The sequence below is a fragment of the Camellia sinensis genome, chromosome 1 (genome assembly GCF_055761805.1).
Source record: "Camellia sinensis isolate YWXY chromosome 1, ASM5576180v1, whole genome shotgun sequence".
NCBI classification, from domain to species: domain Eukaryota; kingdom Viridiplantae; phylum Streptophyta; class Magnoliopsida; order Ericales; family Theaceae; genus Camellia; species Camellia sinensis.
Genome location: NC_138961.1, coordinates 145,983,148 through 146,002,044, shown reverse-complemented (window position 1 = coordinate 146,002,044; position 18,897 = coordinate 145,983,148). Strand labels below are relative to the sequence as shown.

Genomic DNA, 18,897 nt, shown 5'->3' with positions numbered 1-18,897 from the left:
GATCATCAACATCAACAAAAAAAAAAAAAAAAAATTGTTCATCAACAAGGTTCTGCAAATCCAGATCACCATCATCTTCAATCCAGATCAACATTCCCTTCATCTTCAAATTTTGCCCTTCATCTTCAGTTTTGAACATCATCATCATCTTCATCAACAATCAAATCCAGATCTACTAGAAAGGGCGACTGATCACCGACCCTCGTTCTGTTTTTTTTAGATATAAAGATATATATAGATATAAAGATATAAAGATATATATATATATATATATATGGATGAACCCAGCAGACCCTCGTTCTGTTTGTTTTTTTTTTTGGAAAATTATCGATTTCACTCAAAGTTTGATGAAATTGTTAAAAGATAAAATATGGGGAAATTACTCATAGGTCCCATGGGAAACATGTGATCTCCATTTAATCCCATAACTTTTTCACTACACCCAAAAGTTCTTTCCTCTCTCTCTGCTTTTTGCTTCCCTTCCTCTCTCGTTTTTTTTTTCTACATTTTTCTGTCACCGTGTTTGTCATGGAAGAGGACCACCGGTGATCATATCTTTCTCCATTGATCGGGATTCATTGATAACCACCAAGCATTGAAATCAACTCCGACGAAGAAGATGATATATTTTCCGACGAAGAAGATGAATGGATCTACTTAGATCTGATATAGATCTACATCAGATCTGAGTAGATCTACACAGATTTGGTTAGACATCCGTCTTTCCCCTTCGATCTCTTCTTTTTTTTTTTCTCTCTCTGCTATACACTTCTGTTTTTCTGTTCTAATGGAGAAAATTTTTGAATTCTGAACAAGCAGTTTTCGAGTTTTAGTTACAGGCGGTGAAAACTGTAAAATTTTGCAGTTTCAAATTTTTTTTTTGGTGCTGGAATGAATCATGGTTTAAAACTGTAAAATTTTGCATTTTTATAACATTCTTTAGAATTGTAAAATTTTACAGTTTCATAACATGTTTTTTAATTTTTTTTCCGGCAATATTCTAGACATTCCGGTGAGTCTCTGGCGACCGTTAAACGGAAGTCTGACGGTAGTAAGATGTGAACAGTGTCTATAAATAATAAAAAAAAAAAGAAAAGATTTTTTGGTAACAATTAAAAATGTGTTGGACTAATTGGTGCAAGTATTTTGTTTTGGGATTAGTTGGGTTTTGAACTTGTTACATGAGACTTATCAGTAAGTTCCCCATAAAATATTTGAAATGGGTTTTATTCATCTTTGCATCTTCGCAATGGATTTGAAATGGGTTTTCTTCATCTTCATTTTGGTGCCCCCCTCTGTCCTCATCTTCACAACATCTCTCTCTGCTTTCTCTCTCTAAATTTGGCAAGAAGAAGAAGAAGAAGAAAACAAAAACAAAAACAAAAACAAAAACAAAAACAAAAACAAAAAAAATCCCAAAACGACAACGTTTTGGGGGGCTACAGGGTTGTGCGGTACGAAAGGGGCACCGAGGATCCAGATTCAGTGGTTAGAAGGCTGGTTGTGTAGAAGAGGAGAGAAAAGAGGAGTGAAGCAAGGGTGATTTAGAATGGAGGGCGATTTAGGATTAAACAACTGGAAATGGGACAGTCTCGCAATACTCTAATTGACAAAAATATTAATTATCTTTGTATGGTCGCCACTGTCCATTTGTAATAGTTCCTGTCTCAATGGGGGAAATTCTATTTTGTCATTGGAGCATGATGGGAGGTCGGCATTTTATATTATTGGAGCCATGAAGACTCATGTAACAAGGTCATGTGAACAATCAAAAAATTCTAAAGTAAATGTATACATATAATATTAAAAAAAAAATATTGATATATAAATAAAATTAAAACATAATATATATATATATATATATATTGAAAATGTGTATGTCAACGTGATAAAATTCATCAGACCGAGCATGGTATTCTCATTACTTCAGTACAAATATACTTCTAACATGCTAATATATAAATGCCAGTATTTTGTTTTGTTTTGTTTTGTTTTTTCTTTCTTTTCATTTCAGGACTTCTTTTGCTATGCTATACAAATACAAAATAATAAGACTATTGTGTTCATTTCATTTAACAAAGGTACTAAAAATAATAATAATAAGACCCATTCAACGAGTTAATCACAACTAGCATTTCTATAATATTCAAACCCAAAAATTTAGAAAGAAACGAAAGAGGTAATATTTATTTCTAGAAGAGTTTATCTTATTCACGGTTGTGCGGTTAATCCAGCAATTTACGGACATCCAATCATCTAATGACATGTCACCAATAACTCTGGCATAGATAGAGATGTCACTACTTCATTGGTTGTCCGTAACCACCACCACCGCTGCCACCAATAGCTCAAAAAATAGTGTCGGTATGAGCAATATAACCCCCCATGCAAATTAACAACAAACAATTCACAAACAGTATATATATATATTTAATCATCATCTTGACCACCTTCCCATTTACATCAATCAGGAGCCAGGAGTTGAGAAAAAGATACAGATAAAAGATTGCTACAACATCGTCAAGGAATTTACTCAGTTACTTGACCTATATAAATTCCTCTCCCCAACTCATCATCCCTTTGTGTTGCCATCCAATCAAGCTCAAGGGATAAACAAACTAGCAACTCTTCTTTCTATCTTTACCATTCAGCCCGACCAAATTCTATTCTTGGTGAGAGCAAAGAAAATTGTCAAACTCTTACATTTCATGTATGTTTGTCTCCCCCCCCCCCCCCCCCCCCCCCCCCCCCCCCCCCAAACTCCTGCAACGCATTTTGGGATGGTACATACGAGAGATTTCCCTCCATCATCTTAATAATCCCCAATCAAATGGGTCTTTCTCTTGGGGATCCACTGGGGGGCGTTTGGGCTTTAAACTGGGGGATTTCTCGCCATGGGTCAAGAGAGAACTTTGTGTTGGATCTCGTGGGAAACAATGAGTAGTCATTAAAATTGTAACCACTATGCCCTACCAAAGAAAAAGATGGATGCGGAGGAGACAGAAAACAACTCTTGTATGCTGGTCCAGATTGTCGCAATGGGCTTGAACATGGAGACACCGGCAAAGATGTGATCATTCTTGCACTATCCCTGTGTGCACCAGAACATAAGGTTGAAGTTATTTCAATGTTTTCAAAGTCATATGATAAAATCAGCTGAGATGAATAGTAAAAGAATCTTAGGAAAGTTTCTTTTTGGTAAATTACAGTGAGGTTTGGGTTTAATATAAATTGTCCCTCCCCACATTTCAAAAATTATACTGCACCCCCAGTCAAGGGCATTACATGTTTTCTGTCTTTTAAAAAGACAACATGTAATGCCCTTGATACCCTCAACTACAAGGGTGAACTTCCTGTATTTCTGTCCATTATCTCTCTCTCTCTCCCCTGCTTCCTTTTCTCTCCCTAGTTTAAAACAACTGTAAAAAACACAAAACTGCCACCCCTACTGATGCAATATAATCTCACATGAAGATGAAGGTGGCCTAATTTGTTACTATAATTTAGTACGAGGGCTATCTGTTTTGGAAAGTGGGTGCTTGCAAGCTGCTTCTAAACTTTTTAATGTAGTGGCTTCATGTAGGACATATGTTAATAGGTGGCTGCATGTAAAGTTATGTGTCACTACAGTGGGTGCATGTCTTACACTTGTCTCTTTGTTATTTTATAGTTTTTCTACTCCGAGGTACTTCATTATAAATAACCTCCTTCCGTACCCATACATACTGTAAACCCCAAGTTGGTTGGTGAGCTATGACTCCATGTATCTTCCTGCCTTCTCTTCATTCTCTTCTTTTCCTCCCTTTCTTTCTCTCCTTGTGGATTCAAGGCCCCTATTATTTTCCGTTATTTTCCAGGTTACAGCAGAACAAAGTAAGTGCTACCTCCCCACAACCATCACCAACACCCAGCCCACTGGCCACCACCACCATCCCCTACCCCCTACAGCCACCAGTTCACCATCATCCCCATCTTCATTTTACCCACCCTTCACCGCCACCATCAGCCCCTACAGCCACCGACCCGTCATCATCCGCATCTTCGAACCACCCTTCACTGCCACTATCACCCACCTCATCCCTCCACTACCACCATCCCTCCATCCCCACCTTCGTTCAACCCACCCCTCACTGGGTTTGTGCTGACAGAGCCTCCGCCAACAGATTTTGTGGGCAGATCCTGTGTGGAACAAGTGTTTGATGAAAGTCCCAACTGAATTTTGTGTGTTTTGCCATAGTCGGGGGCTAATTTAAAAGCTTCACCAGCGTCTGATGCTATTTAACGACAATAACAATAGGATGTTCATGCCTCAACAAATCCAAACTATGCTTGTCAGTGCTTGGGTGTTGTTTATTGAATCCCTCAGGTATGGGTAGCTTCAAGTGTCAACACCTATTCCCCATACCTCCATGCCTGCAAGTAGCCAGGGAATCTCAATGCTAATAAGTGGTTCAATTGTTTGTTGAATCTAGAGGTGGTGGTGATTTGGTGGTTTTGTTTGTTTTTTGTGAATTTCTCTCCAGAGTTCTTTTATTTTTTTATGAGTTTTGTTAATGAGTGCCCTTAGGGCATTTGATAAGAAACTTGACATGCTTGTACATAATGCATCGAAGTGCGTGTAACATGTAATGTACAATCAATTTAAACATTGTTAACCAATGTCCTTAGGACATTCATTAACCAAATCCTTTATTTTATTTTATTTTATATGGTGGCGTCAGTCTCAAAGCAGTAGAGGTTGGTGGGGCTTTTGTTTTTTCGATTTGGTGGTGGTGGTTCATACTTGTTGCAATTTGTCACAACGAAAGAATGAAATTGATTATACATTTGCGAGGAAAGAGAGAGAGGAGGGAGGGGGAAAACAAAAACCGAGGAGGGAAACATGGTGGAGGGGCAGTTGGATCCAGTAGGTTATGGTTGGTGTGATCTGAGGTGGTGACAAGAGGGGTTGGTGGTGGAGAGTGGTGCTGCCCTGAGAGGAGTGGTTGGGAGCTACTAAGAGAGAGAGAGAGAGAGGGAGAGAGGTGGAAATATATGAAAAATGCGAATTAGAGACTATGCAAAGTTAGGGTCAAAATTGGCATTTTAAACGATTTGTTGCTTGACATCATTAAAAATTGTGAAGTCAATCGACGGTAGACTAAAAGAGGGGTGATGTGTAATGCGACCATCAGTCTCAAGGAGGAGGATGTAATTTCCAAAAGATAAGGGCACTAATGTAATGGAGACAAACCTCATGGCATGTCAGTGTAATTTATCCTTTTTTTATATATTGACATATATGATTAGTTGTCCTTTTTTCTTTGGGTTAATTGGTGTTAAGTCCCTTTAGATGATATACTTTAGATGCATAATTCCCATACATAATCTTTTAATCCATGCAGTCCCACTTAATGTGATTTGTGTGAGATGGATCCCAATTTTGAATTTATACACTTTTTTTATTACCCTTTTTACCCTCAATTTTAAAAGTCATATCAAGTTTGTATTACAAAGACAATCGTTCCAATTTTAATAAAATGATGTGCGGAGATCATGCAGATGAAGATCATTGCAGAGCTCAATTTTCTATATCGTTTTCTCCATTTCTCTGTTCTTATTTTTCAGTAAAGCTTTCTTATCTTGATGATTTTTTGTCATTTTTGATAGTCAATGTTGGGATTTGCCAGCATTCCCCTCCCCTCCCTTCCCTCAACGATTTACCTCTTTGCCACTACTAAATTTGATGACCTTCACTACAAAATTTCACAATAAAGCTCTTTATCCTCACCCTTGTTCCCCAATGGAATTTTTTGTAAGTCAGTTTTGTATTTTCAGTGTAAAAAAGTATGAAAGGTCATACTTTTTGTAGAATGATTTTTGTATTTTCAGTCTAAAGAAAGTGTGAATGTTCACACTTTTTATTAGATGATTTTTGTAATTTCAATGTAAATTTCACAGTTTTTATTGAATAATTTAAATGTGTCATAGTAAAAGTTTATTTGATCAAACGTTTCACAGTTGCATCTTTTGCATGTGTAACAGTTTTAATCACACTTACAGTCTTTACACAGTTACTAGAAATTCACACTTTCAATAATTAAAAGTGTTAATATTTACGCTTACAACTTTTACACTAAACCAGAAATCCACATTACAACTGTCATGATTTTCTCTTAAAATATAGATTTCGTCATCATTTTTGACATTATATAAATATAAATTTCATTCACATTAGCTACATGATTTTTATGAAGATAGACCATGAAGGAACCTACAATTTATGGTATTGTTATTAACAGAAATGCAGTTAAAATCCTTCCAATAATGTCGAGATATAATAAGAAATCGTATTTCTAATTACATCAGAAAAAGTCGAGAATTGATGTTAGTTTCTATAGCCGTCAAAACCTTATGTTGGCCCTTTTTGTCATTATGCTGAGAGTGGGACCCGGTTAAAAAATATGAAAGGGACCAAAAATGGTATATAAGGCAGGTTAGGGTTAAACTATTTACCTCGGACTCATCAAAGCTCTTGAGGTTGTTGTGACCACTGGTTTTGTCAAATGGCCTCCATCGAAAACATTTGTATTTGTCCGGTTCGAGCGTAGCTCTGATGCTGTCTGCTTCAAAGTAAAAGCAGCAAAGAAATTAGTATTAAGACAGCAAAACTTCAGTATAGCAAGCATTCAAAATAGGAAAATCTTCACCCTTTTTCGAACATTAGTTAATCAGCTAAGAATTTGAAATTTTAAGGATTTGGTGAGTACATAGAATATCACATCTTAGGGAATGATTCAGTACAGCAATATTTCATCCAGATATCAGAGAAGATTACTAATAAAGCTGAAGTTGCTATTGGGTAATAGAATGTGATAAATTATCATCAATTCTTGATCATCAAATTACAAGGATCCTTAACTAGATTGTATTAACTTATGCAAACTAGATTCCATTCTTTGTTCATTTGAAGAAATAAAACAGTAAGTTTTCTATATATATATATATATATCATATAGGTAACAAAGCTTCATATTATATGTTACAATTGGCTATATGCATCATGTTTCACCCAAACAACATCAAACTTGGGGGAATAATGAACACCCAAATTAGTGAACCGAGTTCCACACAGATCTTTGCTTACATCAACTCTCTATTTCATATATTCAAACCAAAAATATTACTGAAAGCTCTTCCAACAATTGCCTCGCATGAAAAATAAAATAAAAAAGTTTCAAAGCAGGAAACCTAAATATGTGACCTAAATACAAGTTAAAAAATCCAGGTGAGCCATTCAGCAGAAACATATAAATTCTTGAAGGCTTTACCGGTGTGCGACTTCCATCACGGCGAGGAAAGGCTTCCTTGGTTAAGTTGATGTTGCCAACTCTTGTAGTCCCTTGGTCTCGAACAAAAGGGTGATCTAGGAGTTGGAAGGCTGTAGGGCGTGCTGATGGGTCCCGTTGTAAGCAAAGCTTTAAGAAATTTTTGGCATCATTTGAAAGGTGGTCAGGAATTTCTGGAACATCCTTGCTGTTTCCAATTTTAAATATTGCAGCTACCTGTGGGTTTCAAAAAATGAGCAAAGTTTTTGGTCTCACAAACACTTTAACCCAGGCCTTAAGCAAGATGAATTCCATAACAGCAAAGCAGTATCTCACCCCTTCATAACGACTCCAAGGTGGTTTTGATGTTGCCATTTCCAAAATTGTGCACCCTAAGCTCCAAATATCCACCGGAAGGCTGTACCCATTTGTATTCATTATGACCTTAGATTGGATAAAATCATTAGTACACAGAACTAATAGGTATAAAGCTTAAATGGAGAAAGGAAAATGTTTCACCAAGTTGCTGTTGCATGATGCGTTTGCATGTGTGCGCAAGAGAGAGAGAGAGAGAGAGAGAGAGAGAGAGGTACCTCAGGCGCCATCCAGAAAGGGCTTCCTTTGAAAGAAAGCATTGAAGAACAAGCAGTTATCTGCTTTAGAAAAATTGAAAATTAACCCAGTTTTTAATAATTAATTGAACAGGAAATATATTCAAATCATTTCTTGGATTTTATCAAGACCAAACATGACCAAATTATAGAATTGTTAGGCCTGGACCAGCTTTGCAGCATTTTGATGAGTCATGACAGGTTCATGGGTCATGGGTGAAAATATTCATCTTCATCATTTAATGAATAAAATAAAATTTTTGTTTATTATAATGTTTACCTTCCATGCCATTGTTTACATGATCATTGTGTGCGGATCAAGGATTTGAGGAGGATTTTTTGGAGGAAAAGGAAAAAGGAACGGAAAAGTGAATGAAATAGAAACTAATTTTCATTTCTCCCTTCCCTATTCCTTTCCTTTCCTTCCACAAATCCCCCTCAAATTCTAGATACAAATACAACCAATAAGTTTACAGAATTACAATTGAGAAGCCATGTTCTTAAGAGTTAAAATGGTAGACTTTTTTGTGTGTTTGATAGAGAGCAAGCTTAATGAATGTGAACACATGAATATTCGGTATAGAGTTTTAATTACCTGTTAAATAGATATTTACTGGTTACAGTAGTGCACATTATCCTTAGACCTAATATCATGGATTTCTTTTGTGTACTATGAGCATTGCTATACAGAAACGTAACAATCTCTCTCTCTCTCTCTCTCTGTGCTAATCTCTGGCTCTCAATCTTGAAAATCTGGATCTGAATTTTTTATTATGAATTTCTAATTTTCTGGTTCCTTCTCTTGTGCAACGGTCATCGTAGTTATAGAGTGCCATCTATACAATTAGATATTCTTATCTTCAATTTGAATTTAAATAAATTTATGATAACACTGTTCAAATCCAAACACAATGCTATCATATCATGTATTTCAAATATGACTAATCGTATTGATCTTCTAGAATTTTTCCTCTGCAACATTTTCCACAGTAGGCTCTATGTGTGTTCATCCCTAATTGGGTCCATTGTTCCTTGAACTTTATAGACTACACATGCCACTTATCTTATACAGGTTATGAAGATTTTGAGTTTAGGGTCTCACCAGCAAATTGAACCCAAACCAAGCCAAGTAAAAATCTTCACCTAGCTTCAAGTTCTTTAGACATCATTCAATTGAAATTTATGTGCCAATATTGCGTCAAATACCAAACCAAACTAAGCTTTGTGTCCCAATCAAGTGGGGTGAGGTCGGCTACATAAATCTTTTTTCACCATTCAGCTCTATCAAGGGCTACATACTCTGTTAAATTAAATAAATTCATATCTTTTTTACTAACACATCCCATGTCAACTTAGGAATTCCCCCTCTCCCTACCATCTATGCTTATAACTCTTCCTTATTGTTGCATCTATAGTCTTCGTTGTACTTGTACATGCCCAAACCATCTTAATTTATTCTCTCTTAATTTATCTTCAATAGATGTTATTCCTATCATTTCACGAATATATTAATTTCTAATTCTATCTTTTCTAGTCTTACCACACATCTATCCAAACATTCTTATCTCAGCAACAACACCCAATTTATGCCCATATTGTTTCTTGGTTGCTCAACACTCGGTCTCACAAAGCATCCCTAATTTTAGAATTGTTCTATAAAATTTTCCTTTCAATTTTGTTGACATTCGTCGATCATATAATATGCCAAACGCACTCTCCTCCACTTGAGGCAACTAACTTTGATTCTATGAATCACATCACCTCTAGCCTGACCATCCTTATTAAAAATCGAAACTGAGTAACGAAAATTTTTGCAATTTGTTATCTCCTCATTTTCAATCTTCACTTCTCCATTCTTTCCACTTCTACTACTTCAAGTTCAGATAACTATGCAAAATTATAATAAGCTCATTTAGATTTCATTTCCTTGGTCAAGAAAATGACCTTTGGGTCTTCACCTTGTAGTGTAATAAAAAAATCATTTCAAACTCGAAAAAAACTGATAAGTCTATTTTGTCATTTTATCAGTACAACTGCCTAGGCTGCTCTGGTTCAAATAACAACGCAAAATTATAATGAGCTCATTTATTTTTTTTATTTCCTTTGTCCTGAATTAAGGAGAAATTGGAATTCATAACTAATTTAGCATAATAGTTGCGTAAGATTCCAACTTTTAACCCTTGCTCCATTTTTGCAGCTTACACATAGAATTACAACATACCAGTCCTTTACTTTCTTACTTGCTATGTGGCATCTGTGCATGTTAATAAATAATCGAAATCTCATATATTTTCTGTTCAGTTTGATAGGAATGAACTTTATGTTCAGGGTGCAAACATGAGACATACATGTTTGGCCATGCCAAAGTCCGCAAGCTTGATTTCACCCATGGGATCTACTAATATGTTTGCCCCTTTGATATCCCTGGACAGTAAAAAAATTGGAGGAAAAAAAAAGTCTCCTTGAGGAAGAAGGAAATGCACAGAAAATTATTTCACGATTATAGGAAGTGTGACAATGAATTACCTATGCACAGTACTCCGTCCATGTAAGTAAGCAAGCCCAGAGAGAATCTGTCTAGTGTAATTTTGGATAACAGGCTCCCTAAAGGGTCCATATTCTTGAAGTAATTTGTGGATGGAACCACCAGAGACATATTCCAAATAAACAGACAAAGTTTCTTCACCCTGAGAGATTGAAAACCAGAATTATTAAAATATTCAAGCTACGTCTGACATTCGTAGTTATTATCAGGATTGGATAGAGTGGGCAGGCCAAGATAAGGATCTTTGTATATATATAAATAAATATTTGAACAAGAAGAGGTTCCAATCATGAACTAGCTCATACCAGTTCACTTCCATAGTATTGAACAATGTTTGGATGCGAAAGATGACGAAGCAAAGTGATCTCCTGTTGACAATAACAAACATTTTACAGATTTAATCAACAATCACATTACAAATTTCAAAAGTTATTCACAGAAGGGTCAGTACGAAACTAAAAACATATGTGAAGTTGGCACAAAGCAAAATAATTCAACAAAGAGAGATGAAAAGAAAACCTGGTTCAGTTGCTTCAGACATTCTTTTGATGTCCGATCATCCGCAATTACCCTGACCTCTTTTATTGCGCACAGTTGCCCGCTCTCACTGTTAAAATCGCCAAATACAACATTAAGAAGATATGTCAGATGGAAAACTCATCAGAAAAAAAATTAGGTACCATGTAACAATCTTGCTAAAAATGCATTAAATGCTTTCATACTTGCTTTTTCTTTGTAAGCACTAACAACAAACCAGGATTGAGCATAAATAACGTTTGACTGTAAACTCCGAAACTCAAAACAATAATCTTGAGTTTTTATTTTTATTTTTTTATTTCAAATTAATGATCAAAAGAAAGAATCATCATTACCTGTTAAATCCAAGGTAAACATGCCCAAAAGTGCCTCTTCCTAGAAGCCTTCCTCTCTTCCATTTTGACAAATTAGAGTTCTCAGATACTATACAAGTTCTTGTGTTAGGCAAAGCAGAAGGGCTCGTAGGAGAACCCGGTGGAAGAGGCAGCCGATGGCATTCACCCTTCCCCTCTTCCTGCCTTCCAGTTGGAGACTCCAAACTTGTACCATTAAATCGTGGATGAAGAGGTGATGTGGTGGTGGTAGTCCCTCTTGACCCTGGACCAGGGCTTCTTGGCATTGAGCTGAGCCTGGTCTCACCATGTCCTCTGTAATTGAAACATGACATTGAAAGTAATAAAGCTATCAGCAAAGGCAGTAATTTTTTTCTTTTCTTCTCAATGATAAGGATGAGAATTCACTTGAAAATCCTTCAAATTTGCCCATTCACAATATTTATAATTTCTATCTCCTATTATTTCTTCTAACTCATTCATGGGCATTTACAAGTGGCACTAATCAAATATAAAATTAAGCAAAGTTTGTCATTTGATATGGTTTGCCATATGCAATGTGGACCAACATACAAGTAAGGAGTGAGTGAATCTATCTAGGTAGAAGACTTCTACTAGAAGATGTTGAAAGGACAAGAACAAATCCAAGGACATGGATTGATGAAGCGAAGGAGAGCGTGATTGACTTGGATTTTACTGAGGATATATGGCTTGAATTGTTCCAACAGGAGAATATGAATCCATGCAGTGAACCCCTATTGGGATGAAGGCTTGCTTAACCATTCTATAAAACCTGCCCAATAGAACTATCTTTGACATTTAAAATGATGTCAAATGAATTTGAGAGCAAAAGCACTAGGAATGATAAAGACAACTTCAAACTGAAAAGTTGTACTCCCTAATTTCCGAACAATTTTCCCTCCATCTCACTCAATCAGATCATATACCTGTAGGATTATACGCCAAAACAACAATCACAAGAAAAGACACTGATTCGAGGAGCGGCGCCGGCGGCGGAAAAGCCAAAGTCTAGGAAGCTTTATTTTCTTAAAATAGATTAGTTCTGGAAGCTGACAAGACCTAACAGGAGATCCATACATGAAAACCCATGAGGAAAAGCAATATAATTTTTGACAGAGTACTTTCCAGAGGGAGATCATGATATATGAGATGGCTGTAAATGACGGACCTTCATTTTTAACCTATTAAACTTACAAGGTTTCCTATTGAATCAACCAATTAGCAAGCTAAATTGAATTGAATCACAGCAAATAATCAAATACCTATGATCAAATCAAACCCTAAATTCGAATTTCAAAAAATTCAAGTAATCAAATCCAAAACAAGAGAGAGCACAGACCTGAAAATACTAAATTGGGCATGATCAAGATGAGTCTGATCATCAGAAGACCCAGATGAGCTCACACTCGAGGACACCGAAACAGACCCAGATCCCAATCCAACCCCAACAACCCCAACCCCAACCCCAACCCCAACGCCATGATCAATCCCCCCCAAAGATGGGGTAGATGAAATCGAAGGCCGCGGCAGAGGAAGGCCACCACTGCTACTACTACCACCACCACCACTACCACTGAAATCCCTGCTGTTCCGAGGCGAATTTCTCGAAACCAAGACTTCGTCAAAGCTATTGGCCTTGTCCTTTGCCCTCTTGTTATCATTTTTGATCGAAGATTTGCTCAAATTTTGGTTACCCCAATCATTTTGTACTAATTCTTTGTTCTTGGTAGATTTTCTTCCCCACCAAGGCATTTTTTTATTGATATTTAACTGGAGACAGACACAGAGACAGAGAGAGGGGAAAGGGTTTGAGTATGGGTTGAGAGGAGGAGGAGGATAAACCCAAATACGGAAAAAGGATAAACCCAAGTACAGAAAATTTTTGGCCTCTGGTCTTGTGCTTTGATTTTATATGGATTGGAAGGTGAAGCTAGAGAAAGAAAAGTTCAAACGAAAAAACAAATACACGGTCAGGCTTTTTAGAGAGAGAGAGAGGAGAGTGGGGGCCAATCTACTGTGCCAAACAGCTCAGCTTGTTGGGGGCGGCCGGCCGGTGGTTGGATAAAACTCGAAGCGTGATGTGGCAATTTTTATTGGAGAGAGAGCGAGAGAGATTAGTAGATGAATTTAGAGAGAGAAAAGTGCATTTTGTGTGTGTGTCTTGTCGTGCCTCCCCCACTATGACGACGCCTGTAATTGTGTCTTGTGTTAAAAAAGAGCATCTGAGGAAAAATCATTTGGTAAAAAGTTCATTATCTATATGCATGCATGGTGCCTTTTAGGACGGAAGTTCAAATTTAATGTTTTTTTTTTGTTGATCATAAGGATTGTTTCGGAACTTAGTTATTTTAATTAATTTTTTAATATTCTATAAACATATATATATATATATATATATAACACAAAATAAAAATAATAGTAATTCAATTTTTAATGTTGAATTTTTGACTAAAATAATATCTTGTCAAACTTACATGCATTGTACTTTTTGTGATTGGTAAATTTAAATGGTGGTAAGAATAATTCTTGATTTTTTTTTAATATATATTATGTTAAAAAAAATTTAAATGTTACAAAAGTATCTCCCATAGTCATTGCCAAAATGATAAAGTCAAAAACTCTACAATGTTAAAATGCCAAATTTTGACTATAATACTCGCTCAGTATCTTGCTATCTTGCTATTTTGACACAATTGTTGATCTCAAATAACAATCGTTCAATTTTTTTTGCTCTTCCTTAAAAATTAGCCATTAATCGAGATGAGCTGAGATTCTTTCCATTACATGATTCTGATAGAATATCTACATTACATCATTTAAGAGTCTGTAAAATAATCTTAAAAGTTTATAACTATTTTATATTTTAAAATAATTATTATAAATTATTAAATAATATAATAGAATCCCTCCATTACAAATATGTAACAATGAGAATCACAATCCCCATTGATCTAACTAATCCTCTAGAAGCTACACACATAACAAATTTCAAAAGAAATATCCCATTATAGTAATCCTCTTTGTCTCCCTCTATATCTCACTAAACTTATTTGTTTCTCTCAATCCCCTCTCAACCTATCCCCTTTTTCTTCTTTTCTCACAAATCACAAGCTATGTCCATCTCTCTCGCATAATTGACCCTAAATCCCCAAATCACAATCGACTATGAAGATGGCAATCAACAATTTGGAAGACCTATTGATTTTGGTAATCTCAACGATGCCTCAAAACAAAAGAATGAAATGAATTACTTGGCTTACTAATTAATGAGGTAGAGACCATGTATATATAATATATTCATAATATAATTTAGGAAACAATATACATAAGGTAAGATTCCTATAATCAAAATAATTCCTATTCTAATTTTTGTTCTAATTTTCATATTCAAACATAATATTTTGATTTCTATATTCAACACTCTCCCTCAAGCTGACATGAAGATATTCAACTAACGCAGCTTGTCAATGGAAGACTGGAGCAAAGTTGGTCTCACAAATTTTGTGAACATATTTGCCAATTGCTGAGAAGAAAAAACAAAGGGTGGATGCACAATGCCAGTCCGAACCTTTTCTCGAATGAAATATATGTTAACCTCGATATGCTTGGTACGTTCATGAAGTACAGAATTAGAGAATAACATAATGGCAAATTTGTTATCACAAAATAAAGAGAAAGAAACAGTTTCCTTAAAACCCAACTCTATCAGAATAGAGCGAATCTAAAGAATTTCACATGTCCCATGTGCCATAGCTTGATACTCAACATTTGTAGAAGACCTAGAAACCACTTCTTACTTTTCCATAAGATAAAATGATCACCATAAAAAGTATAGAAGCCAGAAGCGGAACGCCGATCAATCCTAAATCCTACATCGGTGAAACAAGAGAGCCCAAATTGGAGACCAGCGATAAAGAATAATTCCAAGCCAGGAAAAGTTTTTAAATACCTCAAAATATGATGAACCACGTCAATGTGCTCTTTACAAGGTGCATGCATGAACCAACTCATAACACTAACTGCAAATGTCAAATTAGGTGTAGTGTTTGTCAGATAAATGAGGCGTCTAACAAGAAGCTGATACATGCTTGCGTCATCCAACAACTCACCAAACTCTAATGAGAGTTTAATATTATGATCCATAGGAATAGAAGCAGGCTTGCACCCTAACATACCAGTATCATGAAACAAGTCAAGGGTGCACTTTCTTTGAGATAAGAAGACCCCCTTCCTTGAGCGAGCCACCTCAATTCTTAAAAAATATTTGAGACATCTCAAATCCTTAATATCAAAAGTTTGGCCCAAGTCATTCTTTACTTGACCAATGCCAACAGAGTCATCACCTGTGAGAATAATATCATCCACATAAACTAACAAGACTATATATTGACCTGTAGAATCCGGTAAATGAAACAAATGTGATCGGAGTGGCAGTAAACAAAGCCCATAAATATAATAACAGAACTGAAGTGACCAAACCATGCTCGTAGAAACTGTTTTAGACCATATAAGAATTTGCGTAACTGGCACACTTTCTTCAAATACTCCCCCTCAGCCCAAAAATCTGGTGGAGAATCCATATAAATCGCCTCAAGAAGATCTCCATGGAGAAATGCATTCTTGACATCAAGCTGATAAAAAGGCTAAGAATGAGATACTGCAAGGGAGATAAGGAGGTGTACAAAAGTAAGCTTGGCGACAGGGGCAAAAATGGCACCAAAATCTTTGCCAGGAATCTATGTAAAACCTTTGGCTACCAAGTGGGCTTTGTAACGGTCAACTGAGCCATCAGCGAGGTACTCCATAGTGAACACCCATTTGCGATCCCAAGTGTGATTCTGTTCTAAGGCTGTCATCTTAGTCTGCATAGCTGCTACCCATTTGGGATTTTGAAAGGCCTCAGATATAGAACGAGGAAGGGACACCGACTCAAGCTTGCCAAGAAAAGAATGGTAAGAAGAGGAAACTCTGTCATAGGAAAGCTACTAGGAAATATGATGATAAGTACTACTCAAATAACTCAAACAATTTACAGGATGTCGATCCCGATGTGGGTTACGACAAAGAGGTGTACTTGACCCAAAAATCGAAGAGGCGGCAGAGGGGTTGAGCGTGTGGGTAACGAGAGTATACTTACAATAGAGAAGGAGGCGAAGGTTGAGAAGGAGGAAGGGGGACAACCTCATCCAAAATAGTCACTGGGCAAACAGTGGAAGTAATAGGAGGAGAAACCAACAAAGAAGGGTTAGTACTAAAGAAAGGAAGATCCTCATAAAATGTAACATCCAAAGTGTGGTAAAAGTGAGGAGACATAGGGTCATAACACCTATACCCTTTGGACATGGAAGAGTACCCTAAGAAGATACAACGAATAGATTTGTCATCTAAATTTGTGCAAGTGGGACTCCGATTTTGAACAAAATAAGTACATCCAAAGACACGAGGTAAGAGTAGAAACAGAGTGGTGGTGGGCATAAGGGTATGAAACGGAGTGAGTCCATGGAACACATGACTAGGAGTCCTATTAATGAGATAAATAGCAGTAAGGACAACTATATGTCAATAAAACTTGGGAACATCCATACCTTGAAGAAGACATCGGACAATATACATAATATGATAGCTTTTGTGTTCAGCAACACCATTTTGTTCAGGGGTCCGAGAACAAGTAAGTTGTTGAAGAATACAGGTTTGATTAAGATGGGGACAAAATGTATTAGAAATATATTCCCAACCATTATTAGAATGGATAGTCCTAACAATTGCATGAAATTGAGTTTTAACCATTTGTAAAAATTGGACCAAAATGGGAAAGACGTTAGGCTTACGACGAATTAGATAAACTTAAGTGTACCTAGTGTGATCATCAATAAAAGTCGCATAATATCTATGACCAAAAAAAGCAGTGATAAAGGAAGGGCCCCAGACATCAGAATGTATAAGATCAAAAGCACTAGGACCACAAGTCATATGAGGGATATAAGACAACTCACAAACCACACAACGAAACTTAGAATCTTTGCAAGCTTTATTAAATAAAGGAAAAAGTTGATACAAGTGTGCCATAATTCTAAAGCTTGAATATTAAAAACACAAGACATGGAAGTAGGCAAAATAGAGGCCTGAAAACTAGCTAAGGAAGGAAATGAAGGCTCGTCCGGTGGATCACCAAAGTGGTACAGTCCATTACGCTCATAACCCTTGCCAAAAATCCTCTTCGAACTTAGGTCTTGTAAAAGGCAAGAGGAGGGTAAAAAGATAACAACACAATTAAATTGTTTGGCAAGACGACTAACAGATAAGAGATTGTCACGACCCAACCCCGCCCCTATGGGTTTAGCACCGTAACCGGCCAGTAATCCGAGATTACCAAAGGCCTGCTTAACAGTCAAACAGAATTACAGAGTACAGGGGCTGGCGGAAGCCAATACAGTAATTAAAATATGTCTAATGAGCTGTGACAGTCTGCATGCAAAAAGACTTTTCATATCATATACACATATACAATCAGTACCAAAATAGTATGCACAATATATACAATCATTCAGGACAGGGACTTAATCCCTATTTGAAACAGTACAGTACAAAAACATTCAGTCTATACAGAACATAACCAAGAAGGGGGAAAACTAAAACACCCCAAGAGCCCTAGCTTGACAGGCTTGGAACCTCACAGTGAGTCACAATGGTTCGCTTTGACAAAAGGGAGTCTAACCCAAGCTCCTAGCTCCGGTCTGGTGCCTGAACACCTACATATATATATGAGCAGCGAGCTAAAGCCCAGTGAATAACATAATGCGTAAAGAGGTTAAGAATGAATGTCCTTTCAGTATTGAAAACAGTCAATTGATTCAATGTATCAATCATTCAGTCATATGTGGTACATCCATTAGCAGAACAGTACAGTAAACAGTAGGTCTTGAAAGACCGAACAGTCAATGATGGCCATCATAACAGTAAACAGAAGTTCTAAAATAGGAACTGACAGAGATCTCTGTAACAGTAGCAGTAACAGTAACAGTAGTTGCTAAGGATAGGAATGGCAATGGAGCGGGGCGGGGCCGAGGATGCCACTCCCCGTCCCCAATCCCCGATGACAAAAAACTCTCCGGCCTCGGCTCCGATCCCCGACGGGGAACCCATCTCCTCCACCATCCCCGCCCCTTAACGGGGATCGGGTTTCCCCGACCCCGAAAAATCCTCGCCAGATCTGTTCTAACACACACAAGAACAACAATAAAAAAAATGTAAGAGGGAGGAAGGGAGGTGAGAGACGTGGTTCTCAATTCTGAACAACAGATTCAAAAACTAGTTAAAAAAAAAAAGAAAAAAGAAAAAACAGATTCAAAAACAGATCTACCACAAATTTGTTCATCAACAAACGCAATTCCCAATTCTCAATAACAGATCTACAACAAATTTGTTCATCAACAATAATCATCAAAAAAATGTAATCTATATATGAACAACACTCGATCAACAACTTAAAAAAAAAAAAAATTGTTCATCAACAACAGATTTGTTGATTATACACACACACACAC

At 36.7% G+C, this 18,897-nt stretch overlaps 1 protein-coding gene across 2 annotated transcripts; it reads right to left on the bottom strand.

The window, feature by feature from the left end:
- Positions 1 to 2,406: 2,406 nt before the first annotated feature.
- On the bottom strand, positions 2,407 to 13,577 carry MAP3KA (mitogen-activated protein kinase kinase kinase 3). Of its 2 annotated transcripts, none has more exons than XM_028224930.2 (11): positions 12,693 to 13,577; positions 11,336 to 11,647; positions 10,983 to 11,070; positions 10,769 to 10,831; positions 10,445 to 10,605; positions 10,267 to 10,342; positions 7,901 to 7,960; positions 7,644 to 7,751; positions 7,311 to 7,544; positions 6,496 to 6,602; positions 2,407 to 3,091 (listed from the first exon to the last, which is right to left on the bottom strand). In XM_028224930.2, the coding sequence occupies exons 1-11, from the start codon at positions 13,103 to 13,105 to the stop codon at positions 2,827 to 2,829; spliced, it is 1,887 nt and encodes a 628-aa protein (XP_028080731.2). In that variant the 5' UTR covers positions 13,106 to 13,577; the 3' UTR covers positions 2,407 to 2,826. The 2 variants fall into 2 exon arrangements, with proteins under 2 accessions (XP_028080731.2, XP_028080730.2); XM_028224929.2 differs by having other exon boundaries at positions 6,496 to 6,605; positions 12,693 to 13,560.
- Positions 13,578 to 18,897: the final 5,320 nt, after the last annotated feature.